This window comes from Pteropus medius, unplaced genomic scaffold (assembly GCF_902729225.1).
Source record: "Pteropus medius unplaced genomic scaffold, Ma_sr-lr_union100, whole genome shotgun sequence".
Classification (NCBI taxonomy): domain Eukaryota; kingdom Metazoa; phylum Chordata; class Mammalia; order Chiroptera; family Pteropodidae; genus Pteropus; species Pteropus medius.
This window is the reverse complement of record NW_024352783.1, coordinates 7,726,821-7,754,633: the sequence shown is the minus strand read 5'-3', so window position 1 is coordinate 7,754,633 and position 27,813 is coordinate 7,726,821. Positions and strand designations below refer to the sequence as shown.

The 27,813-nt window shown below is 38.5% G+C and overlaps 1 protein-coding gene across 24 annotated transcripts in view; it reads right to left on the bottom strand.

Moving 5' to 3' along the window:
- Positions 1-27,813, bottom strand: part of NCOR1 (nuclear receptor corepressor 1) — a 173,824-nt gene that overhangs the window by 7,489 nt on the left and 138,522 nt on the right. For 22 of the 24 annotated variants that reach the window (XM_039847432.1, XM_039847440.1, XM_039847443.1 and 19 more), the window contains 14 exons: positions 27,425-27,508; positions 26,673-26,929; positions 25,955-26,315; positions 22,492-22,719; positions 20,059-20,268; positions 19,418-19,567; positions 18,959-19,072; positions 16,457-16,622; positions 15,760-16,253; positions 13,132-13,260; positions 12,561-12,718; positions 12,185-12,408; positions 4,458-4,598; positions 2,567-2,709 (listed from right to left, as the gene is read on the bottom strand). In XM_039847432.1, coding sequence (XP_039703366.1) covers positions 2,567-2,709; positions 4,458-4,598; positions 12,185-12,408; positions 12,561-12,718; positions 13,132-13,260; positions 15,760-16,253; positions 16,457-16,622; positions 18,959-19,072; positions 19,418-19,567; positions 20,059-20,268; positions 22,492-22,719; positions 25,955-26,315; positions 26,673-26,929; positions 27,425-27,508 — 2,859 coding nt within the window. The remainder of the gene's footprint in view (positions 1-2,566; positions 2,710-4,457; positions 4,599-12,184; positions 12,409-12,560; positions 12,719-13,131; positions 13,261-15,759; positions 16,254-16,456; positions 16,623-18,958; positions 19,073-19,417; positions 19,568-20,058; positions 20,269-22,491; positions 22,720-25,954; positions 26,316-26,672; positions 26,930-27,424; positions 27,509-27,813) is intronic. The other 2 variants (XM_039847454.1, XM_039847453.1) reach the window with 1 other exon arrangement.

The following is a 27,813-nucleotide window of genomic DNA, read 5'->3' as shown; positions in this document are numbered from 1 at the left end:
TGAAATGAATCTCAGATTTGTGCATGAGGAGAAAACTAGGAAAACCAACAATCAAGGGCCAAGCAAATCAAGACTGAGCTTTTAGGGAGACATAAATGACCAAAGAAGTAGAGAGAGAGAGAGAAAAAAAAAAACACACACAAGGTAAAATAGTATCTGAAAGCCAAGAGAAGACTATTTCAGAAGAGGGAAGTGGTCCACTAGTGTCAATGGCTAGGAGAGATCACATAGTTTTAAAGCTTTAAGGTTTCTGAAGAATAAAGTCACTGATATCCTCAATGGGAACACTGAATTGAGAGACACTGAGTTGAAGTGATGCTGTGTTGGTTGCTGGTGGCTTTCTCAGTTACACTTTCTGGTGAGGACTGAATGTGCTCTGGGGTCCCATGAAACCACTGGTTCCTTAATACAATTCCTTAATTGTCCCTTTCCACAATCAGAAGGAGTTCTTGCAATCAAAAATATCCCAGACTTAAGCAATTTTGTTAGTACTTGCTTTAAGACATTAATAAATTTTATCTTGTTAGGTACTTATTTCATTACACATTTTCAGAGAGTAGACACCATCTGTCACTCTAAAAGCACCCACATAGTGGGCTGCTCAATAAATAACTGCTGAATTAATGATTAAGAGCTACTGCCTAAGGACAATGTCAGAACAAAACTATAAAGTAGGCTTCTTCAATTCATATGTGGTATTTTCTTGTCAAGAATTTTTCCTCCACTAAAATGGTAAAACTAGAGAGGACAGGTACAAAATATACAAAGGTGAAACAACTAACAACTGGCTGCTTTAAAATCTGTATGTCTCATGATCTAACAGATTCCTCTCTGCGTTCTGAGAGAATCAGAAAATGAGAGCACCATATTTTTGTTGGTGACGTTTGAGGAGCTGTAAATAAAAGAGGAAACCATTGAAGACTGGAGACAAAAATGAATGATACTATTATAAAAAAGAAGAATGGATGTCTATATAGCAATTCTGGTCAACATTCTAAAACAGTTATCTTTTAGATGATTTGTTGCACTTAAGGCAATCTGGTAATTAAGAGCTAGGGTAAGTTCACATGTAATAAGTGACACTGGGCTCATCCTTTTATTTTTGACATTCAACCTTTATTAAGCACAAAGTGTCACAGATCCAAACACACATCCAACTGGCATTTTATAGTTCATAGCCCATAATTTCCTTTCTTTTGACAAGGGTGGGAGACTAGCAGACCATAGGTCACAAAAATAAAGGAAACTTGTATACCCAGATTTTGGCAATGCATTTAACAAAGTCTCTCTGTATTACTGGATATACGTGAGGAAAAGATGGATAAGACTGAGTGATAGTATAAGTGAGTGTGCTAAATAACAGTATGAGGAAGATTCTGATTAACACTTATCAACCCAAAGGTTTGGACACCATAGAGCTTTACCCTATTGGATACTTACAAAAGACTGGTAATGATGCCATTAGTAGAGAACTGCTAGAAGCCAGTTAGTACATCATTAGAGGCCTATACCCTGGAGGTGTAGTGCCTGAGTTTGAACCACAGCCTTATTACTTACTGGTTATGTAACCTGCACCAGTTATTAAATCTGAGTCTCAGTTTCCTCAACTACAAAATGGAGATAATTATAATATGTAGCATGTAGGACTGTGAGGATTAAATTAGTTTATACATATACGTGCTTAGAATAGTGCCGAGAGCATAGTAAGTGATATATATATATATATATATATATATATATATATATATATATATATATATATATATGTTTGCTGCTACTATTATTGATGTTATTATATCTTTAGATCATGGGTTTATCAGATTTGCAGATGACTGCTGAATGACTGAATTGAGATCCAGAAAGACCCTAATAGGGTAGAAAAAGTAGTCGGAGCAGTGCTAGCACTGATTGTATCCTACACTTGGAGCTAGTTAACTACAAAAATATAGCAAGAGAAAGGTATGGATCAAGAGGAGCACATCAAAAGAGACCTTGATATTTATAATGATACTAAGTGCACTATAACTTAAAGTGTGTAGGTTGCCAAAAAAACCCTAATACAATCTTAGACTCCCTTAATAATGATGAATCTCAGAACCTACTGAAGTTTAATAAAATGTTTTCAGTGGACAGTAAATGAGATGGTACAAATGATTACTCAGAACCAGGCCATGTGATGAACAACTGGGGATATTTATAGAGAGAAGACTCGAAGAACATGACTTGTCTTCAAATAGCTGAAGAGATGTCATGTAGAGATGGCCCAAATGGATAAAACTAAGACCAGTGAGTAAAAAACTATGGAGAGCTAATCCAGCCTCATATACGTTTCCTAGACTCAGAATTTATTCTTAGAGAAAATGGACAGCTTCAGAAAGTAGCAAGTTTTTTTTCCCTAATAGAAATACTTCATACTGACAGAACTGAGAAGGAACTTTAAGATCAAATGTCGTTAGATAGATGCCTAAAAGAGCCTGTAAATTCAAGGATTACACACGAGGCAACACTGGAGATACCATTATTAATGCATGTTTTATTTGGGGTTTATGAAAGAAATCCCACTTACCCATATCAGAGTCACCTCCACCAGAGGAGTTCAACTTACGAAAAATCTCCTGCTTCTTTGATTTAACCATGGGTGACGTGTTTTCAAGCTTGGTGAAGAATGAAGGCAAGTAGCTTATACTCCCTGGTGAGCGGGAATCATTCCTATTAGGAACAGTTATGTCTATTACCATTGTGTACTCCTAACCTGGGGGGACATTCTTATCAATGATAGTAACAGTCATATAGAGTATTTGGGGAAACTACTACTTCCCCATGTTGTGTGTGTAGTTACAACCCTAAGGAGCAATATCTGACCATAAGCCAGTTAGTACATCATATTTGAGGACACAGTCAAATACTTTGGCACTCAAAGATGAAATCATAAAATAAGGACTGGAATGGAGATAATCTAGAACAAAGATTCTTAACAAAGAATGAATAAGCAGCAAATGGATATTAACAGGAAAACTCAAAAATAGCTCATCATGATGCTGTATGCATCAACAGCCTAAACACTGATGTATTTATGGTTACTACATTAACTGAGAACTGTTTTACTAGCAGAAGTACTTTGAAGTGCATGTGCCTATAAAACATTAACAGTTCACACATGAGCAATCAACAATCAGACTTGAACAGAATAACTACAATATGGAAATTGTTATAATCATTTCAAAGCCTCCTACTAGATGAGCTGAGTTTGTGTAAAGGGATTCATATTTTGTTGGCAGCCTCCTATACAAAAACATTTAAAAAAACAAGTTTCCTCTAACAGTGCAAGACCACCAAGGATCTAGCTAGAGCTGGAGGTCATGTGGACTTATACATCATTCAAACAGAACGTGTTTGAATCTACTATTTGCCAAGACAAATGAGGTGATAAAACAGGATGTGGTCCCTGTACTCAAAATATTCACAAACTTAGGGGAAAACATATAAATGTATAATTAAATTTAACATCATTCCTTCTTCAAAAATGAATTTTCTTCCTCATTTCATTGAAAAGTACTAACATTTATTTATTGTCTAATGAATATATACAATAAGTAAATAACTTATTGAAAAGCACTAACTGTTTGGAGTGTATAGACAGACTTTGGTTTAAAGCTGGGCTCTTCCTTTTTGAGTATGGGCAAATCATGTATTCACTTCTCAGAGCATCATGAGAGGGTGTTTTACACCAAGAAAATACCATGATTATGGACTGAAAGTAATTCAGGGAACAATAAGCAACTTGATATGGACAGAGAATGAAGTATAAGGGTATAGTAGCAAGAACTGAGATGAGTAATATAAGCCTTGTCATAAAGGAACTCAAATGCCAGGCTAATGATTTAGTGCTTGATTCTGAGTTTTATTTATTTATTTTATTTTAATTAATTATTTTGATTCTAAGTTTTAGATAAATCACTGTGGTAGAAGTGAACCAGATAGGGGCCAAATCAAAGGTGTCTAATCCCAATGGGAATAAACATCTAATAATTCATAAGGTTAGGTTAGGGTCAGAAACAGGTAAGAAATATAATGTAAAGCAGTTTATCCCAAATACTAATTAATCATTACTTCTCTTCTGTATATAGTCCACAATGCTCTTGGTACATGGTACATACTCAAATGGTCGGTTGAACCACACAAACCAAAAAGAGGTTTAAAAAAAGATCCAGAAGGACTTAATTTCAAGAATAGGGAACAATTTTCCTTATAACCTTTTTAAATATTATAATTTTTTTCATGAAAATCCACTAGCATTAATCACTAAGAAAACAGACTAAATGATCCTTTGAGAGTCCTATCCCGACATATAACCCAAAAGAGAAAAAAGGTACTGATTTTAAGAAAAACTGAAAGGCATTGAACACACACACATACTCATAAATGGGAGCTGTCAGGAAGTACACCTCACTCCTTACCTCTGTTCTGCAGACTCTGCTCCTCTCTGAGACAGAAGCAGCATGTTGTCTTGTTTCTCATGCACAACTGGAATCTGGGGTGGGGAGATGGGCTCGTAGGGCTCTGAAGAGACATGACTCCTCTCTGGGGATTTTCCAGGCCTAATAGTATAATTAATATAACATAATAAATGTAATAAATACAACATATAACATAACATAACATAACATAACATAACATAACATAACATAACATAACATAACATAACATAACATAACATAACATAATATATTGTGCTCCTAGGGCTCACCTAAGGCTTACCCTAAACAGAAACTGGTTAACTCATTACCTCATTCAGGAGAAGTAACAAAAGATGCCAATTTATAGCAGAAGTTTCTAGTTATAAAATAAAGTCTGTTAACACTGGTTTACCATTGGGAGATTTGGGAGTCGAATTATACAAGGAACAGACAGCAGCTGAGGCTCTGTCAGGAAGTCACTATGTGCTTCAGCATCAGACCCCACCAACCTACCCCCATGGCAGTGAGCCCTCATTAGTTTTACCAATGATTCTGAGTTTTGACTTACCAGGTATTTACCCACTGAGTTAAAAGATAAAGGATCTGAGTACTAAATTGAAACCTAAGGAGTCTGTCTAGTGAGTCAAGATAGGCTCTAGTTATATCAAATTTTAGGGCTGAGCAGCTCTCTGCAATTTAATATTTTTCTTCTGGATGCCATATTTGTTGGGATAATGTGAGATAAGCCAAATTTTGGGGGTTTACACCAAAAAAAAAAGTTTCTGGTTTAGTGATTATTCATAATCAACCCCACCCAATTAGAGGTGGCCATTTTTGACCATTTTTCTTATATTTCCTTGGCTGCTCCCTCTAAAACTAAATAATCTTATACCTTTCCTAATTTATCAAACTTGAAACAGTAGTAACTCCCTTCCATGAAAGATGAAGAACATGACTACCTTCTCTGCATTGGTGCCATTTTATTTTACTCTAGTTTGTATATTTTAATTTTACATAGCATATTCAGCCATTTTTGTGTGATTTACAGCATTTACATTCTATCTAGAACACGAGAAAAACTCCTATGTTTTGATTATAGATTAAAAACTATTAATGGTGTTATAACACTATGGATTGTATGAACATTTTAAACCTGTAAAACCAGGTAATCTGACTAAAACCAATGAAAGAGATTTAACATTCCTCATTAAAATGCACAACTGTAGTGATACAGAAATTACAAGAGAAAAAGTCAAATGGATTTTTTCAGAAATGTCATTAATTGCTCAAAACCTGCTACATAGTACTTTGAATCAGGAATGAACCATGACTCTGCTATCCAGCTTTCAGTTTTCCTTTGATAACCGAATTTTTGTTGTTTAAAAGAAAATAAATGTATTTTCATCTTATCCTCAAGATCATCCAGTTTGAGGGCAGGTGAGTGGGGATAAAAATAAAACAAAACTGGCCCTATGCTGATGATTACTGAAGCTGGGCAATGGATACATACAGGCATATTATACTATTCTCTCTACTTCTGTGTATGTTTAAAAACACAATATAAAGTTTAAAAAAATACAGACCATTCGGCTTCTTAAATTATTCTTAATTCTTTATGTTCTCTGCTAACTTGAGGGGTTGGTAGGCAGGCTGGAGAAGCACTTCTGCTACAAATTGCTCTTTTTAATGCTCTGAATTATGGCTTCCACTACTTTGGTTCATCAATCCACTGTGTGTCTTCCAGATATTTGCCAGAATCTTTGATCTGCAGATATCCCTGTCTTGTTCTCAGCATTTTCATGAATTTTATGAATGTTCATATTTTTGTACTATAATTTAACATATGCCAATGCTTAGTCTACAGCCTTGAATAAAAAACCCTGCCCTAAAAACCCAAGTGAAGTACATTGTGGAGGAGGCCATTCCAAGATGTGGCTGCTGCCTGACCTGCGAGCTGGACCCAGGCCAGAAGGGGGAAGACGGCTTCCCACAGACCTCCCCCGGCCCTTCCTCACCACCACCACTTAGAGACTGTCTGATCATTGACCATAATCAGTGTTCATTTTGACATAAACCATTACCCCTTGCCTGCCTCCCACTATGTGCTGGTTCCTGGAACAGGCCATTGTCCCGACCTGGTCAGGCATGAAAAGTAATTTCCCTTACCTTACAGCATTCATGTACTAGCTAGTCCCTGTGACTTCCCCTCCTTTACCCTATATGATCCTTTGGCGTCTGCCAAGCAATACAGGGATCCGTCTCATCTTGAAGCTGCCCAAGAAGTGCCTCACATATACACATCCCTTAATAAACTCTGTTAATTACCCGAATGGAGTGGCCAGCCTCTGTCTTCAGTCTTTTCCTGCCCTCCACTATGGAAGTGGATTTTCAGTCCCAGGACCTTTCCCTGGGTCTGTTTGTACTAACAATTGGTAAATCAGCTAGGGACTGAAGAAATGGGCCTTGGGAACGAGGCATCTTTAAGAGAAATCCCGGGTTGGCCCTCTACTTCTATGTGTGCAGTTGTGGTCTGTATGTTAGATACATGTACACTTCCACGTTGAGTATAGGGACACCCTGAAAATGCTGGCTGGTCTCATACCTTTGATTGAAGAACTACGCATTGTACACTGTGGCAAGGAAGAAAAGCTTATGGCCACAGCTCTAGGCTGGCCTCTCTTATAGGAGGTTAGGCTGACCATCAACTTTAGAGGCAGAAGCTAGGGTTAGGAAACTGAAGGCAGATCTAGGAGAAACCTACTGGTCTCGTGAGTGCATACAAAGCTATGGGAAGCACTCAGAACTTGGACAGAGGGAAAGAAAAAGGAGCAATAAGGGCAGCAGGGAAGAAAAAGCTTAGAGGATAACCTGAAAGCAAACCTGGCAGGATCTGGTTGCCACAGGCATCTCGGAAGAATGTTTGTCAGCCTAATGCAGTGTTAGTGGGATTATGGAAAGCATTAAAACCAGAGTAGTTCTACCCAATACCACACTCGGTTCTCCCAGTGGACACCCCAACAGATTCAGAGGAGCCCTCTGGGATTTCAACCTACTCTGATTGGGTGCCTCCCAGTTCCCTGAGTATAGGATGAAGGCCAAGACTGTCCTCAGGTGAGGTCCACAGGGGCGATCAGAGGTCTCATGAGGAACTCACCGTCCATTGGTCCTCCAGAAATGAACAGAGGGTAACTGCTTTGGTTGCACTGGCACTGAATGTACCCAATTACATGGTTATCCTCAGAAATTATCTGGCCCTCTTAGTGCTATAGATACCTATGGAGGCCAGATTGTAATGGTCAGAAAAGTACACTTTATTCTGCAAACTGGGTGCTCCCACTACTGGGAGTATGAGGTCCTCACCTCCCCAATCTTGAAGACATTAGGCAAGGCAAGACTTTACAAACCTCTGAGGGAATCTGGCATTCAAGTACAAGTAATCAAATCAGTATTAAGAGGCAATGCCAACTGGGAGCCAGTCAGTTAACCACCACAGGAAAGAGTTACTGGGAGGACATAAGGAAATAGACAAAACTATCCAAGAGCTCCACCATATGGGCACGGTGCCTTTAACTGACCTTAGTGTGGTCAGTAAAAAAGCCAGATGGCTCTTGAAGGACGGACAGTATAGAGAGTTGAAGAAGGTAGTACCCTGCTATTCATGTAGCTATGCCTAATATTGCCACTATATTAATTTGGCTAGCATCCTAGAAACATATGCTGTGTTGGACCTGGCCAATGCCTTTTTTAGCATACTCCTGGCTGTTGAGTCCCAAAATCAATTTGCCTTTACCTGGGGTGGGGGTGGGGGGGGCATGTTGGGTGGTGGTGGTGGTAACAATGGATTTTCCAAGTGCTTCCTTAAGACTATCTACATAGCTCCACCATATGCCATGGAATGGTGATCGGGATTTGTTACCGTTTTCTTTCCCAACCCTAGTGAAATGAGCCCATTACACTGATGACACAAATGTTAATCTGTGAAGATCTGACTCTGCTGCAGAAAACCTGGCAGGCTGGTTTTGCTGGACCACCTATGACAGAGAGGATGGGCAGTGAAACCACAGAAAATTCATGATCCAGGCACAGCAGTAAAGTTCTTGGGAGCTGTAAGGTCAGGTAAGATCTACGCTGTCTCTGAGACCATCGTAGATAAAATACAAGCCTACTCCATACCAAAAACTGTGAAACAGGTACAGGCTTTTATGAAGATTCTAGGGTACTGGTGACCATTTATACCCCACTTAATGCAATGCCTTCCACCCATTATATTGCCTACTTAAAAAGAGACATGTATGGGACTGGGGAACAGAACAGCAGGCTGCTTTTGAGAAAGCAAAAGTACTGGTTGAACAGATTAAAGCTCTTGGAATTGCCCAGGTCGGGTTGCCATCTGAATTAAATATTTCAGTTACCATGGAAGGCATGGGGTGGGGATTATGGCAAAAACAGCAAAAGGAGAGAGTGCCCTTTGTGTTCTGGTCTCAAATATGGAAGCAGCCAGAGATCAGGTGACCTCCACAAAACAGCAACTCTGGCAGTTGATATGATGCTCCTGCACATGGGACCTCTTACTAAGAACAGCTGGTTGTAGTGAGGACTTGCTTCCCCATCAAGGGGTGGATGGACATGTTCCACTCTGTAATCTGCCTCTGCCACAGTTCAGACTCCTACCCTGACTAAGTGGCATGCCTACCTACAGCAGAGGAGTACCCTGTCAAACAGCCCTCTGTCTTTAAAAATACAATAACTAGTAGGCTCCATTGGCTATAGAGAACCAAATGCCCCTGATCATATTCTTGTGTTGGCCCTTGCAGTCTGTAAGATAGGAATAGGGGAAATCTCAGCTGGAGCCTGCTATACTGATGGCTCTCATCAGAGTAATCCACCTACTTGGATGGCAGTTGCTATCCAACCATCCACTGAAACTATCTAGGTGGAAACAAGAACAAACCATAGTAGCCAGTGGCCTAAGGTAAGAGCTGCTTGGTTAATAATCACACATGAATCTTGGCTGATAATCCTATGTACTGACATTTGGGCCATTTTAAAAGAATTGACTCTGTGGCTTGAACAATAGGGAAAGGAAGAGGAATGGATGATTATAAACAAATACTTATGGGGACAAGAGATGTGGAAAGAAATTTGGGCTCACCTATAAGAGCCCAAGGCAGATCGCATTATCATCAATGTCCCTGCCCATAGGGCATCCACATCCCTGGGTAACCAAGAAGCAGATGCCTTGACAAAAATATATGCTTTAGCCAACAGACCTGTCAGTTGACATGGCAGACGGGGTACACTGGAAGAGTATGTGAATAGGATGGCACATATCTAAGGAAGCAGGGCTGCCTTTAAAATAGTGATCTGGTTAATGCAGTTACATCCTGTCCTGTCTCTGTTCCAAACACTCTAGACAACAGCCACAAGAATCTGGGGCTATCCACTGAAGCCCCCAATAGGTAAGGGACTGGCAAACTGACTACACAGGCCCTCACCCCTTGAGTAAAGGTTCCAAATGTGCTCTGGTGTGTGTCAACACACTCTGGTTTAACTCAGGCCTTCCTACTGAGTGAGCTAATCAAGCTGCCACTATAAAGGGAATAGAAAAGTTAAATACTATGTATGGGTACCTCCATTAAATAGATAGTGACAGGAGGTCACAATTCGAAGGACATGATGTATGGGAATGGACAAAAGAACACACTAAATGGAGACTCCACCCCTTGTAAAACCCATAGGCAGTCAGGAGGGTGGATGAAAAACCCGGTGTCCTTAAACAACAGATAAAATTACTAACTGGAAAACCTACTTTGACCGAGTGGACAAAGGTAAGGACCTTCCCAGGCATTAATGCATTTAAATGGCCAACCTGTACTGCCCCATATGCCAGATTAGGAACTCAGGCTGAAAAACTCAATAAAAGAGATAGAAAACAAAGGATACAGCAATAGTCCTGACGCTTGCAACGGATTGACAAGCTATGATATTGAGGGCACTGAGCCCTATTGTCGCTGGGAAGAGAACCATTTATTGGAATTTGCAATGGGACATTGCAGTAACTGAGGTGGATCAGTTACTTCACATCCATGGGTAGGGAGGAATTCATCAACTTCTGGTGGGGATCCTGTTATTCTAATGCAATCAGTACTCAAGGAGACACACTATACATAGATTGGATATGCACCATTAAAAGCGGAGAGAAAGTTGGGGTCCTGGTCTGGCATAATCGCCCTCCTATTCACCTTCTTATACCAGAGAGCACCACCTCCCCCAGCCAACATGTACGGTTTACATAGCCTGGCCAGGTTCCCAAGGCTGGAGCGACATTAATTTCTAAAGATTAGAATTACAAATATAATTCTCATAGAAGGAGAAGCGCTCCCAATTCAAGTCCCTACTAAATAAATTGTCTCTCTGACCTCAGACATCTGCTATTCCTGTGGCATCCAATTATAGGGGGATACCTGTGCCATTGTTCAAAATGAATGTTGTGTTTTTATACCAGATGAGTCTGCCAATATCTTCTCTTTACTAGTACACACATAAAAAAATAAGTGAATGCTTTAAGTGACCCTCCCCCAAGCACCGGTGCCCTATTAACACACTGGTGTGGGTCTTGAGGGGCATGGTGGAAAAACTGTTACTAATACTTGGAGTATTTCTTTTGTCTTTTTTCTTGTATTTGCCTATATTATTGCTATGGACTATCTCTCTGTGTGAATGAAGCCCCTTGCTGACCACTCGGGGTATATTGTGGAAGAGGGTGTGTGTGTGTGAGATTGTAAGAGCCAGTCATGAGGGGTGGAGTGTGGAAGAGAGACTGTTCTAAGACATGACCGCTGCCTTACCTATGAGCTGGATCCAAGCCAGAGGGGGAGATTGCTCCCCACAATCCCCCATTAGAGACTATCTGTTTGTAATGGATGTTTCCTTTCACATTAACAAGTACCCCTCCCCTGCCTCCCACTATGTCCTGACCTGGTCAAGCACATAATTTCCCAGACCTGACAGCATTCATAGACTAGTACCTACAACTACCACCCCCTTTACCCTGTGTAATTCTCTGGAGCCTGCCAAGCAGTACAGGAATCCACTTTGTCTTGCAGACACCCAAAACATGCTTTATATGTTAAGTTTCCTTTAATAAACTCTATTAATTACCAGACTGGAATGGCTAGCCTCTTCTATCTTCCCCTGCTCTCTGCTTATGGAGGTAGATTTTCAGTTCCAGGACCTATCCTTGGGTCTACGAGTACTAACAACATTGGGTAAGAAGACAGGCTCTTTAGTAGATGGCCCTGTCATATAAAATGTATTTCTCCTCATGGTGCCTATATTGGCCTCATTTTCATGATTTAATGTCAGCTTCCTAAACATCTATTGCTGACCCAGTGGAAACCACTGAGAGAAAAAAACGCTTTTGTGATTCTGAAGGGTTATTCGAAGTGTCCCTAAACTACTACTGAACTACACATTCTTCATAACTGCCTTACAAACCCCAAAACAAACTATAGCAGCAATCAATTTTGCATACACATTAAAAAGATATAATATGAACTGCCCAGTGGACATTCCAAGAATAAATGAGGAAAAACCCTCATTTACACTTTCCGGGGAATGAAGGTAAGTAAACTTCAGGTATAAGAGATGAATTCCCTATCTTATAGATATGTTCAATTTGTTCTACTGCTGGGAAATTTACAAATGGTTTGAAATAAAGACCATACCTTCCCCTGGATTTGTCCACAAGATTTTCTGGAGAGACCCTTGAACCTGGTCTCTGATGATGGACAGACTGAGACTGGGATTCTGGGCTGTAACGACTTGATGTTTTAGTCCTCACAGGTGTAGACACCAAAGCAGATGGTGAATTTTGGAATGCTGAAGTGGGAGGCTGCTGTGGAGGCTGTGAGGAAATTTGATTTCTAGCAAAATCTTGTGTGATAATTTGCTGTGAATGAGAAAAGAAGGACTTGGTTAAACCCACTGAGTACTTACAAAAAATATAACATAAAAACAGCTAGACATCTTTATTGCAATTCTATGTAAAATATGCTTTCTGCATGATAAAAAAAATTTTAATAAGAATAATGAAAAACTTACACAGATGTGATCAGCAAGTGTGATCAGTCGATGGGTCCTGGGCACTTGCCCCACCCCCTCAGCCTGTGAAGAAGGGGGCAGCTGCTGTTGTGGAGACAGCGATTCCTGCTGTGGTCGGAAGTGATGTAATGGTCCTTCATACTGTCTAGTGGCTTCATCTAATAGAGGAAAGACAGATGTCTTACTCCAGAAATGCTGTGCCTTTCACTCATTATCAAAAATTAAACACAACTCAGAGGAACATATGAAAGAGATGTGATACAAATCTCTAAATAGAATTTATAGCTTAATTTTGAAGAAAAAATATTTATTTACTGAATAAAGAAAGAAATCAGGGAGCTAATATAGAATAAAATTTTAAATCACAGGTGGTTAAATAAAATTAATATGAACTATTTTCTATATAATTAAAATATAAACAAGTAATCAAATAATAGCTTAAACCTAGTTTTATTAGTGCAGATTAAAACAAAAATAAAACAAGTTGTTTTTTAACATGTTCTGAACAGATAATAGAAGCAAATGATAAATGCAAATATGAAAACATAAACTGGTAGCTAAAAAGACATACTTTCTGCTTGATTTGCCTTAACAACCTCTGATTGATAGGCCTGTAGTTTCTCCTGGGGCGGTACAGGTGAACTGGCAGGGCTTATCACCTCAATAGCATCACTAGGTGTTTCATACCGGTGAGAAGATACTTCAAGAAAAGAAAACAATCTTATTTTAAAACAAATCCTATAAAAAGTTTCAAAACTGTAAGATCTTCAAACCTATTTGCATGTTTTCATTTTTTATTCTCCGAAATGTTCCATGGCACCCAGGTTATTAATAAAAAAATAATGAGCTCAATGAACTGGTTATCAAAGGTCCAGAAGTGCTTCCTCGGTGTTCCTAATCTTGGTAGGATACAGAGTTTTCTGGAATTTTGAGGGCTCTAAGACCTTTAGGTGAGGCAGAATAAAGAATAGATTTGTGACATTCTCTTGGGAGCTGGAAAAGAAAATCACCAGGAAACATTCATCAGCACAAATTCAATAAATGAGAGAGTAGATCTCAATAGTTCATTGTTTCCAATAATTTCAATTCTGTGAGACAGTAAGCTCTTAAACAAACTTTGAGGTTACAAAGCTGCTTCATTACCATGATGATTTTAAAGCTATGGATTAAGTAACTATATAATTATTTTCTCAAATCACTGTAGTATTGCTGACAAAAATTACTCTAAACAATTTTTTAGCACCATGTTACATTGTGAAAACTGACAGAAATGGTAGGGATATCTGAAGGGAAATAAATTCACTCTGTTGGCAGAAAGGGAGGATGCCCCTCTAAGATGCAGTTTCTAAGGAAACTGAGGGTCTATGCACTACAGGTCCAGGCAGCTTTTCACAGTCCTGCCATACCTCAGAGCTGAGAACAGGAGAGAGGCAGATGTAAAACCTCCTACTCAGGAACTTTGACTTTAGAGTACTCTTTGCATCTTCAGGATGCAGCAAGGAACCTGAGATAACTGTCAGAGGCCCAAAGGGTATATGACCCTGGTGGATTGGCAAATACGATCAGTCAATGGGTCTTGGACACAAGTACAGAAGGTGAGAATGAACTCTACTACCAGGCCACCACCTGTTCCTCCAGTACTCAACTGCACAGCCCTTTCCTCCTACCCCTCAACAGGTCATGGAGGTTGCAATTACCTCGATTCTAGTATGCTCAGAAGAATAGAAACCTGATAATTGGGATAGAAACTATCTTTGGGGAAGTAAAATAAATCACTATATTCAAAGAAATTTAAACTACTTTGCAATTTTTATATCCACTGGTACTCATCACTGTTTAGGTACTCAACATCCTAAATCTACTTAGCACATCCAATACAGAGTCAATGGAAAGTCTGATGGTAAACTGTATTCACATTGCTCTGAAAGCCTTAAGGGTAGAGGGCAAGACTCTGCTTCATCTTTGGGGGAGGGAGGCTCTGAATTGAAAAACTGAAAACCACAATGAATAACTGTAAATAGCTTGTGGGCTTCATGAAAGTAATTTACACAATGATAAAAAAAAAAAAAAAGCATATATATCCACACTCAGGAACATGAACACTCAGAAAAGAAGCTAGACTTTCTATTGTCAGACCTTCTGAAAGTCAAACTCCTATAGCAAGATTTGGTTTGGATGCAAACTGAAAAGAAGTGTTAACCAGTGATTAGGGAACCATGTGCTACAGCATTCAATAAGCCACAGGCTGGGGTCGCCATGTGTCCTGGTGACTTCTCTCCTAAGGGCCTATTCATGTAACTACAGATCTTCCTCACCTAGCAATTTCTGTATAACACCTATTTTAAGGATTTCCATTATCCCAGGCTAAAGGAAGTCTTTTGTCTACACAACTATCAAGCTCCCCTCATCTCTCCAAAGACGCATGTTGCATGCTGGTGCATGAGAAATCATTTCTTTCATTATCTCCAACTTTACTAATCTCATTAATAGAAACAGAGATGGCTACATATGGTTAAATCGCTTCAAGTATTAGCAGATATTTATCTGAATACCACCTTGTTTCTTCAGGAATTCTATACAGAATTTAGGCGATAGTTAAAAATAAATTTAAAGCAACTTTTCTAGCATTTTACTGCAGATTTATGAATTCTTACGGACTACAAGGTAGACATCAAAGTGATTAACAGGGCTTGATCAAAATCCACCTTGCAAGAAAGGTGCAATGTAAATACCAATTACCAAAAATAGGTGGTCTCACTTATTAGAACTCTATACCTTAGAAAAAGGATATTAAGAGGCTTTGGGGGTATCAGCCTATACACTGAACCACATCCCAGAAAACACTGCTTGAGAAATTAGGCCTCACAGCAGAGAGCTTGATGATATATCTATCTACCACCTTTCATATGCCTGAAAATGTCAATAAGCCCCGCCCTCTATCTATTTACTTTACAACTTTAACTCTGTGAAGAGCAGACTTTTCTCATGGAAAATACCTTGACAGGTGTACCTAAAGAAACTCTGATATTTAAATAATTATTAAAATAGGAGACATTTTTGTACTACTAACGCACAAAACCTATTACATTTACTATCAAGACTAAGATTTTCTTTATACAATATTGTTCTGCTTTGCCTAAAGAATAAAGTAATTCTTTACTCAGAAATCACATTGCAAAACTGAGATTGAAATACATACAGCTACTAGAAGAGTCTGAACTTTGAGAGCCACGTTCCCTTGCATCCTTGTCCGAGGCAATTTGCCGGGTGATGATCACGTCTATGAAGTTAGCTGCAGTAATGGTAGTCTTCCCTCGGGTCCTTAGCTCTTCCTCATATCTGGATTTTGGAGGAGGCCCTTTATCTTTCCCAGCCTCAGAATAAACTACTGAAGAATGAGGCTGGGGCTTGCCACTTGGAAAGGCTGAAGAAGTGTACAGACACTGAACAGATCTCTTCTCCACCTCCAGGGTTTTCTGCTCTAGCTGCTGCTGTTCACTAACTGCTGCTGACCTGCTTCTCAAATTTTCTTCTAACCTGGCAGCTTCATGCTTACTCTCTTTTGTTTTGGAAACATCCATCTGGGGAGCAGAAGCTGCGGCATCCACAAGAGCAGCCAGGGCATCTGCAGCAGTGTTGTAACGGGAAGCTGGCAAGCCTTGGCTTATTGAAGGGCCCCCAGCGGGCAGCGGCCTGTAAATAAAACCAAACCACAACTCTGTGAAAGGGAGACTCCATACTTTAGGGTGTGGTGGGGAGATGAAAGGACAAACTGCAACAACAAAAATATGTTGGGTGGGTAGTACATTATTACTAAAACTACTGCAGTCACAAGCTAAAAAATGTGTATTAAAGAGACTGGCATCTTTTTGTCAATATATATACAATAGACTTACATGATTCGTAGCTGAGCACTTGGATCCAAGGGTGTAATTACACTGGTTCCATTGGTTCCCTGGAAAACACTAGGTCTCTGCTGCAATATGGTCTCCTGAGCTCTTACTGAAGGGGATGGGGAACGAACATATCCATGACTGCCAGGTCGGCCAGGCTGCTCTGAGCCTGCAGGGGGGCATGCACACACACACATACACACACACAAAAAGATAAGCCATCAAGGAAGAAGCTAGAGATAGCAAAATTTAAGGATTGTTAATTTCTTAATATTCCCAAAAAGAAAAAAGGAAAATGAAATAAGAAACCTGATATTACACTTTCTAAAGTGTAATATAAAAATATGTTCTATAAGAGTTTCTTAAACATGCAAGAAAACCACACTAGTAACTTGAAACAAAAATGCCAGTTATCATTTACCATCATTGCCATTTTTGTGACAAGTTTCTATCTTGATTCCAGAAGAGAAACAAAAATAATACCAATACTGAAGTATTAAAATAAATCAGGTAAGTTCATCTCTCAAGATTTTTCCTCAAACTCTAGTATATTTATCATTTCCCAAATCAAATTTGGTATAACTTTCTAAGTATTATAACAAAAATAATATAGTACTGCTACCCCAGGGTTTGAGACTATTTCATTCATCCACAGTTCTTGCTCCAGTTCTTTACTGCCCTCCACAGGTAACTGTCTTTCTCAGCGAGCTCTCTTTTGACATGAAATCATTCACACTACCCTTCCCAAAAGTACAGCTCCACTAACTACTCTTCAACATTTGAGATGTTTTTTGTTCACTTAAGCTCAGCTCTCCCATAACACAGCCACAACTTGGCCTTGGTCAAAACTACTTTTTTACTCGGAAGATCTCAAATTCTCATATTTCTTCTTTAATCACTTTCTTCTCTAACCCCTCTTGTTCTATGCCCTCTGTCTGACTTTCTAACTTGTTCTTTGCCCTCATTTAAGAACTAGCAGTTTTAGTATATACATCCCTATTCTCACAGCAGGTACCACCTAGGGCAGCCTTTTCAGCAATTTTCTCCTTTCTGACAATTATCAGTTTGTGTAAGTATAAGGGGCATAATCTTAGAAGTGAAATTGCTATTTAAATTTTTATATCTCTGAAAAGGCTATCCCCATTTACACTAGTATTGCCAATGTCTGATGTAGAAAAATGGTATTTTATCATGTTAAATCTGCATGTGAGACCACAAACATTTTTAAAATTTACAAAGTAATGATGACCGTAAACGTTTTTATTTAATTGTATACAAAGTATCATGAATTACAGAGATAAACTAAAAAATAAGTTATCACTCGTATTCAGCTTTAAATTAAATCAACTTCCATGTTTTTAGACAATCAACATAAAATCAATATTATAGGGCTACCTCATAATTCATTAAATGTTTCCTATCATCAGACACTCAGTGATGTTTTTATTACATGTACACAGTGGGTTACATCAAAATATTTTTAGGCTTTGCAGCCACTGAATTGTTTAAGATAAATCCTCGCAAATGACAGTACTAATGAAACATGATGGCTAGTTTTTAGGCTCCTTCTCTACAGTGCCATCACTTTGATTTTATAGGGTTTGTCTCCCATGACCACATAAATGTGACAACCTCCTTGTACTGTGCCCTTCAGTTCTGCAGCAGCCTCTCTGACCACATCTGTCTGGCTCCCTTTGCCGCCACTTATAACATTCCTCCCAGTAACATCTAAGGGTTGACAAATGTTCCAAAAACACGTAAGATTAAGTATGTCCAAAATAAAAATCACTCTCTTTGCTTTCACTAATCCTGCTCAATCTTAAGTGCAGATAATCTTGTTTCTCATCTCTTCCTTACTCTCCATATCTAGTTATTAAGTCCTTTTGAATTACCTTAACAGCATTCTTCCAAGCAGTTCCTTTCTGGCCATTGCCAGTGTCAACATATCTTAAGCTCCATTAGAACACATATGAACTGACAGTCTTACTGTCCTCCCGGCACCAGCCCGTACCTACCTATAGGGTTCTAATCCATCTCATGCCACCTTTGTGTAAATGTCCCTCTGATCAAGTCACCTACTTCCTACACCAAATGGCAGCATTTCACTTATTCGAAACATCACACAACCTTCTAACCATGTTTTCCATTCTTTCGTTAAATTTCAGCATCAAACACATACATCTTCATGTCTATTAGCCTTTTGTTTGGGCTGCTTTCAGCTACAATTAGCTCTACATCCAGTATCTTTAGGCCCAACTATAGCTAATTGCTGGGGCCAAATCATCCTGAAAACTTCATTTTCCTGTTTAAAATTCGTCTCTGCACCATTTCAACTTTTATATTACTTTCAACATGTATACTTCACTTAAAGCATGTAATTACTTTCTCTCTTCTAATTCTTATTTGCGAGAACATCTTAGCACCCCCTATGACATTATGCACAATGCCCCATCACATTAGATTACCAAGAAATATCCACAGAATGAAAAAAGCCAACCCATTCACCTGGCCGAAGGTAGAGGTCTGAGGAAGCTGCAGCAATTCGTTCCCGCTCCTTCTCCCGCTCCCTTTCACGTTCTCTTTCAGCACTTGCAGCTGCCGCAAGATGTGTTGAGTGTCCTGTAAAACACATAAATTTGCAACTTAAAGACAAAAATATCAACTTATCAGGTATATCAAACAATTTTTAAATTCTTAAGTGACTAAAAATTTTCAAACAGTTTCAAATTTGAGATCTAGGAAGTTTGTTTTATTGTCTTGGATGACAACTGGAGCATAATACAAGCTTTTAGGATATTTCTAGAGTATCTAGTAACAGATGGCATACAGGAACTATTACTAAATATTACATGAAAAACAGGAGACCAAATGAGAAAAAAGTGCCCAAAATACCTTAAAAGGCTATGCTGTAAACACTTGAGTACGGTGGTCATATCAGAGAGGTGTGTGACTGTGGGCTCTTACCTGGAGACATAGAAGCAGAGTTGTATGGCCTGGGAGGGAAAGTAATCTGTGTACCAGGAATATAAGTGATTCTGTCCATAGGAGGAGTACTTGTTCCCCCTGGATGAGGCACTAAAATTGCTGGTGGCATATTGGTCAGGTCAATGATTCCTGCTCAAAAGACAAATACAATGAAATTATGTTAAATTTAAGTGTTATTGTAAAGACACAGAACTGTATGTGGCAATTATTTTTTAGTTTATCTCTATAATTCAATGATACTTTGTATACGGTATAAATAAAAATGTTTATGGTCATCATTACTTTATAAGACCTTCTTTAAATCTAGAGAAGGATATGAAATATCTGCTCCATACCAGTAACCTAAAAGCACGGACTTAAAAGAGAGACAGAAAACCGGTAAAAAAAAATTATTCTAAATACATGGCACAATGATTTGGTTTAGTTTTTTCAGTGTTCACCAAAACACCCCATCTCAAGACATTACTTTGGTGCCTTCAAAGGTTAAAGGTTATAGAAAGAAGGATACAGCCTTCTTTACTTTTTTTCCATCTTTCATTCAACAAATATTTATTGAATACCTAGGAAATCCTGGGTACACATAATAAGTGCTATAAAATCTGAACGGCAAAGACACAGACCCCTTGTCGCTGGGTACGGAAGACCCAGCTGCTGCTCTCGTGGGGAGAGTCCTCTGGCCACATCTGGGCGCAAATTCACTTGCATCTGCTGTGAGGTAATGTAATCATTTAGTATTGTCTGCCTTGTGTTCTCCATTGCATAAAGCTGATATTGACTTGGGTAACCTGGAGTTGGTGAGAGCTGTCTTTGAAACAGGTAAGCAGCAGCAGCTGATTGAGAGGATGAGAGAAAGGTATTTCATTTAGTCTAGGTTAAAATTCATTTGCTAAACATCACCCACAAAAAGAGTAAGGAAAAAACAATTTGTTGATCTAATGCGTACATGCAACTTTTATTTAACATGGAAGGTGGGGGGCAGGTGCTACAGGGATTAAGGTGGATTCATTTTAACCTTGATATATTAGCAATATTAATATCTATATTCTAATGTCAGATATAATGGAAAAGGGGAAGGAGAAACTAAATAAAATGAGTATTAACCTTTTTACCAGAATAGTAGCTTAAAAAATTCAAGTAGCTTCACTTTCAATATTTGCCATGTAACTGTATTATTTTCACCTAAAGTCTCCAAGAGTGATTTAAAAATGAAATTATTTTTGTAGTTCTGATTATCCAATACAACCAAGTGGAAATATATGTGAAAACACTTTGTGACAAATAGCAACTTTACTTCCCTGGGGGTGAAAATGATTAGTTTATAAGCATTTAATTACTGCATGTGTTTAGAGCATAGATAAACACTTTTTCTCTAAAGGGCTAGATGGCAAATATTTTAGGCTTTGTAGACCATATAGTCTCTGTGGCACCAAATCAACTCTGCCACTGCAGCCACAGGTATAAACAAGTGGGTGTGGCTATGTGCTAATAAAACTTTATTTACACAAACAAGCAGCAGCAGAATTTGGCCTCTAGGCAGTAGTCTGGCAACCCTAGGTTAGAGCATGACACAAGATACTAGGAAGAGGTAGGTATGGTAAAAAGTACAAGATAATGTCTCTATCCTTAAAATAGTTGTAATCCAGCAAAAGCTCAAAAATGACAAGCAAATGAAACTGCTATAAAATAAAGGACTATAATAAAAACTAAATAAAAGTATAAACATTCGACAAGTTTTCTGGAATGTTTGCTTCCCCTACATCTAGAACTCCAGTGAGGTAAGTCTGTCAGGGGACTCTGTGAGAACTTCCACCTAAGTTCTGGACAGTCTCTGAAGGACTAGGTGTGAACTCCTCTGAAACTTAATGTTCTCAAGTAACAAACAATTCGATGGCAGCGTTATAGCTTTCAATAAAACACTTTATACACATACCTTGCTACTATAAAATATAAACAACTCTCAGAAATCTTAGCATACTGGTAATGAAAATTGCTTCCCTAAAGACCAAGGTGAAACACAATGTTCTGTGTCCCAATTTCAACCTGAAAGAAAGATGGTAATAAGCAAACAGAAGAGCTATGACCAGAAAACATAATTGAGTGAGTCTGAGCAGGCAAGAGGAGCAGGGACTGGAACCTCTGAGGGCAGGGTGGATTCTGCACAGCAGGTGAGTCATGACAGACAACCCAGTAGAGATTCTCCACAGACCTGCTGGCGGACGGACCTGCGGACCGGATGATGGGACTCTTCCCTTTGCAGAACACTCTGCCCCACCCCTGGTGAGCAGCATCATTGTGTCCAGTGCAGACTGCTCTGTAGAAAACCTGCATACCTCTGCACCTACCAGAATTGTTTACTTATAGTCAGTGGTGTCTGTTTGAAAATTCCTTCTAGTTATATTTGCTACTGTAATTATGTAACTTAATGAAATGATCTAGAGAAGGATGAAAAGAAGAATGAAAAGAGTGATTTTTCTCTGGAAATTAAGTTGACTGTTTTGGAAAGACTCAATACAGAAGCTGAATCAGGTATGGATTAGACTATTTTAAAAGTTGGGGGGAAATCTAAAATGATTCTGTGTTTAGACTGATGTAAAATGTCTCTAAATTTTAGCTTCACTTAAAAAAACTAAACCTGGAAATGTAAGTATCGTTTATATAAGAAAGACAATGGTAAAGTTTAATCAGTGAACCTTGGCCTTAGATAAGAACACTAGTAAATGAATGTCTATGTTAAAAATTAAAATGTTTAAGGTATGCCTGTGCCATTTAAAAATAACTTTTACATTAAGCTATGTGTTCAACAGCTTAAGCAAATGCCATAGTGGGCTTTTCATATACTTATTACTTTTAGTTCTTTAAGGGATACTGGTATTATTTTTTTTCCTAATTTGGATGCTGGTAACATGGGGATATACGGATGGCGAAAATTCAAAGCTGTATGCTAATGATATGTGCAATTATCTGCATATTGTTAAACTTTCTCTTTATTAAAGTATAAGTCAAACAGGTATATTATTTCTTTGCCATAAATGAGCACTACACACTGTGCTTACCGGGGTCCAGAGCCCTGTGAAATGGCATGGCTGGATCCAAATGTGTAGGAAGATGGCTCCGATAAACCTCTCCTGCGGTGCTGCCCCTATGATGGGGATCAAAAGGGCTGTGGCTTACTACAGGGTCCACTCCAGGCACTGGAGATTTCGCTGGCATACTTTCTCTCTGGGTAGGAGTCAGTGTCGATTTTCTTTCATGATTGGTAGACTTGCTAGAAGAAATTGTAACTGGAAAAAAAAAGAGCCAACAAAAAAAATTCTTAAGAAAACTTGCTAAGTATGATATTTATTCATTTCTCAACATCTCAGGTATAGACTATAGACATATAATATTTTGATCTTCCCTGTCCACTAAAAATTTAAAGTTCACTTTTACAAAATATGCAAATGTAACATCTAGCAGATTTTGAGATTTATAGATTATCATCTTTTAGATCATAGCACTAGTGTTTTATGACCTAATGTTAAATTAAAATGAAGTTTAACACTCCTCTTTAAATCTCATAAATAATTTTGTTTTCTGTATGACTTTAACACTCTCAATTCTTTTGATCTCACATGTATCAAGTCTCAATTTCCTCTCCTTGTATTACCCAACCTCCTTGCTGCCCATCAGTCACTAAGTTATACAGTAGTCCCCCCAATCTTTTTTCTTTTTTTTTTCTTCTGCATTCCATGATTTCAGTTAACTGTGGTCAACTGCAGTCCAAAAATATTTAAGTGGAAAATTCCAGAAATAAACAATTCATTAAGTTTTAAATTGTGCACCATTTTAAATCTCGTGCCCTTCAGTTCTGTCTCCACGCTGTATGCCCTACCCACCCATTAGTCTTTTAGTAGCAATCTTGGGTTATCAGATCAACTGTCATACTGCAGTGCTTGTGTTCATGTAACCTTTATTTTACTTATTAATGGCCTCAAAGCACAAGAGCAGTGATGCTGACAATTTAGATATGCTAAAGAGAAGATGTAAACTGCTCCCTTTATGTGAAAAGGTATATATATATATATAGGGGAAAACATACTATCGATAAAGTTCACTATTATCTGAGGTTTCAGGCATCCAATCGGGGTCTTGGAACATATCTCCCATGGATAAGGGAGGAACAACTGTACTATTTTTACTTGTTCTGTACTTCCATGAAGACTTTCTCATTACCTCACCAACATCGATCTCCTTCCTACTCCAGCCTTTTCTTTTCTAAATGATATTCATAAAGGTTAGATCCTCCCATCAATGCAAACATTTATTGGCTTTCGCACTCAATTGTTTTAATAACTGTGATAAAACACTGCAATATGTGATTTATAAGAAATAAACATGTGGCTTTCATCCGCAATTTCTGACTCACAGCTCCCAAGACCCTTGAAATTTCCTAAGTGTTGAGATGAAGGTGTCTTTTGTTGTGTTAATGAGGTGACTTTTGGATCTAAGGGTGGGGTTGGTTGCTAGGTGAACCAATCATGTGATTAGAGGGGTAGAACCTTCAATCCTAGGACATGACCTCCAAAAAGGGAAGAGGAGCTGAAGGCTGAATTCAATTGGCAATAGTTAGTGATTCAATCATGACTATATAATGAAGCCTTCATAAAAACCAAAAGGACTGTCTTCAGAGAGCTTCCTGGTTGGTGAGTGACCTAGGTGTTGGGGAGAGTGGAGCCTGTAGGGCGTGGAAGTTCTGCGCCCCTTCCCACATACATTGCCCTATGCATAATTCCATCTGGCTGCTCCTGCATCGTTTTTAATAAACCGGTGACCTAGTAAGTAAAATGTTCCTTCGAACTCTGTGAGTCGTAGCAAATTAATCAAACCCAAGGAGAGGGTCGTGGGAACCTCTGATTTATAGCCAGTTGGTCAAAAGTACAGGTAATGATCTGGACTAGTGACTGGCATCCTGAGTTGGAAGGTGTCACTGGAATCTCCAATCTGCAGCCAGTTGGTCAGAGCACAAGGAACAGCCTGATTGGCATCCGAAGTTGATGGACTGGGAGTTGGGGTACACAGTCTTGTAGGCTGAACCTTGAACCCTTAACCAGTGGAATCTGGTGTTATCTCTGGGTAGGCAGTGTTGGAACTGAACTGAATTCTAGTTACCCTACTGATGTCTGAGAAATGTTTGTTGGTGTGGGGAATATCCCACCACTACCACATTGGAAACTAGGTCTCGGAATATCCAAAGAAATACACAGAACATAAAATTTACCATTCTAGCCATTTTTTAAATTATTTATTTTCGCCTTTAAATTTATTTATTTATTTTTTATGGTGATACTGGTTAACAAAATCCAGTAAGTTTTAGCTGTACATTTTAACAGTAAGGCATATATATTTTCATTGTGTTTACCTCCCATAGTTAGAGTTCTTTCTGTCACCACATATTTGACCCCTTTTACTCCCCATTCTAGCCATTTTAAAGGGGACAATTCAGTGGCATTAATACACTCACAATGTTGTACAACCATCATTATCATCTATATGATATTTTGATATCAACTTTACCATGGTCAAACAAATCTGCCTGTCACAACCAAGAAATCATACTGGTTTTTTACATCCCCTTCTAAGCCCCAATTTATTCAAATATGGAGTGCCTTTTCCTTCTGCAGAGCGATTCTTCTCCTTCAAAACTAGAGCCAAAAAAGTTTTGGATTCTCCACCCTACCCCTAAGTAGGCATTTCCCTTTTCTTCTCCTTCCATGCTACTCCTCTCCCACACTTCTCATCTTTACAATTCTAGTAGTGTCCAGCCTTGGACCCTGCACATGAGTCCTCAATAAATCATGTATTGCAATAAAATTTTAAATGGTACGTGGATACATTTTTAAGGGCCTGAGAATTGTTTCAGGGACCTCCTGAAACAATTACCTTACTGATGTACCCACCAATAACAATAATAGTTCACATTTATTGAGTCCTTCAAGCATACCAGGAACTATTCTTTTAAAGTCTTGTAAACACATTATCACTTCATTTTATCTGTGCAACAATGCAGCGAGGTTGGTCTTAATAATACATTGCTACTTTATGGATGAGGAAACTAAAGCGTAGAAAAATTTGGTAACTTGTCCAGGTTCATGCAGGAAGAACATTATTAATTCAAGCCTAAATAGTCTTGCTCCAGACCCTAAACTTTCAACTACCACACCAAATTGCTGCTGAAAAAAACAAATGTGAAAACTGACTTCCAGAAAACCTCACAGAATTAGCTGAAAAAAACCATTCTAAGCCTATACTTACTCTAGAGCATTTCTGGACTCCACCACAGTCTGCACTTGATTACAATATTAGGTATTTTACCTATAATTATGCCTACCTTTAATCTGGTAGCACTCCATAACTCTAGCATCAAGCACAACCTACAGATCCTGCTTCATTGTAAAGCTAACAATTCAACATCTGCTACTTGCCAGACATAAAAAGGCGCAATAAAAATAATCAGACAAGAATACAAAAATTACATACCATCGGAAGTTCTGTTCATCATGGGTGAGCCTCTGGACATGGTGTTTTGATAACTCACAGGTGTTCGCCGTGCATTGGTGTCGTCATAAATCCCTGGGCTCAGCTGTGCTTTGGGAGCGTCATGAAGTGTTGACCTAAGAACTGAGGGGCCAGAGCTTACCACTGATGTGTGCCGGGAACGCACTGGCTCGCCTGCTTTCACATCCTCATATTTTCCCCGTTCTACCACTTTTATGTTCTCCGGCACAATTTCCAGTGAAGGTATTCCACGGGCTAGTTTGCTGGGCCCCGTGATTAAGGATTTGACATTGTGTTTGATGGCAGACTGACCTGAGTTGCTGTCAAACTTTATTGGTGTACCCTAAAGAGCAAGAAACAAACATTACAGGTAGCCCAAAGCATGTGAATATTTTCCCATCTCAGGTCTATATTTGGCACATGGCAATTATAGTTCGCCGTAGTAATCTTTATTTTCTGTGTGGATGTCTCAATTACAAGCCCACCAATCCTGAGTTGCATCATTTCCCACATTATTCACTCCACACTATGGCCACAAGAAAAACTAATGATAAAACATATATAAACTTTCATGTTTATTTCCAAGATATGTGATAGCATAAGAACTACTTATAATTATTAAATTACACTTTTAAAAATACGCCATAAATATCACAGTCTAAAGAAGAATGGCCAACAAAAAGAACCACAATCTAGTTACCTGGGAGATAGAGCCCTCAATTATTGGCCTTGTGCTCTGGACCACTTCTGGAGTTTTTCGGCTTTCCTGAGTTAAAATATCTTGCCGTGGAATCTCATGAATGGAACGCCCCATTTCTTTGATGGTGGTAATGCCATCATATGGTTTTCCTTTAGTAATGGCACCTTCAAATGCTCGTATGGGAGGACTCTCCCTCTTAATCTGTTTGGGATACTTAAGGCCATCTTCAAAGCTTTCAGTTGTTGCTCTTGGTGTGCCTTCGAAAGAGAATTCAGGAAACATGCTTATTAAAATAATGCTGATGGTTGCCACAATAATGCCACTGAAATATATACTTAAAAATTGTTAAAACAGTAAATTCTGTTACATATTTTAACACAATTAAAAAAAATTAATGCCTTGCCACCTTGCGGTTTCTAATCGATTTTCTGTTTACAACAGAACTTTAAATAAATATTCATCAGTCATTACTTTTTTAGAGTTTTCAAGATTTAATACATCATTTATCACAATCACAGAATGGTTCTTACATAATGAAGATGTCTGTATATTCAAAGATTAGGCAACTATCATTTTCAAATTAAGTATATAGCTCAGAAATAATATTTATAATCAAGCCTATGTATCTTATATTTCAAAAGAGAATATCTTAAAATATCTTAAAAGCAGGTTTCATGCACTGCAAATTAATGTCAAACTATTTTGCCAGTGAGGCAGTCATGAATAAAAGCCAAAACCAACAAAAAGTTTACCCTGCATTATGGAACCAGACAGCACAGTCCTTTCTTTGAGGTCAGAATGGGGGCTCCCCCTGGGTAATGCTCGGCATATCAGCCCTTCCAAAACAAGAAAGCAATTCAAGAATTAAACATAATGTGTAGGTAAATTCACATATACTTTATATTGTTCTTAGAGTATATATTTTCTATAAAAGCACTATAGAGAAAAGGATTATCATTTTAAATTTGTGAACTATTAAGATTGTCATGGAAAAAATAAAAGTTGAAAGTACCCATCATAACATCATCTGTTCTTTTTGAAAGGTTTTCCTAAACAGAAAATGGCCACAGGCGACATCTGTTATAGGTCAAAAAGGAAAGATACTTTCAAAACTAAATTTTAAATCTCAATGTTTCTTTAT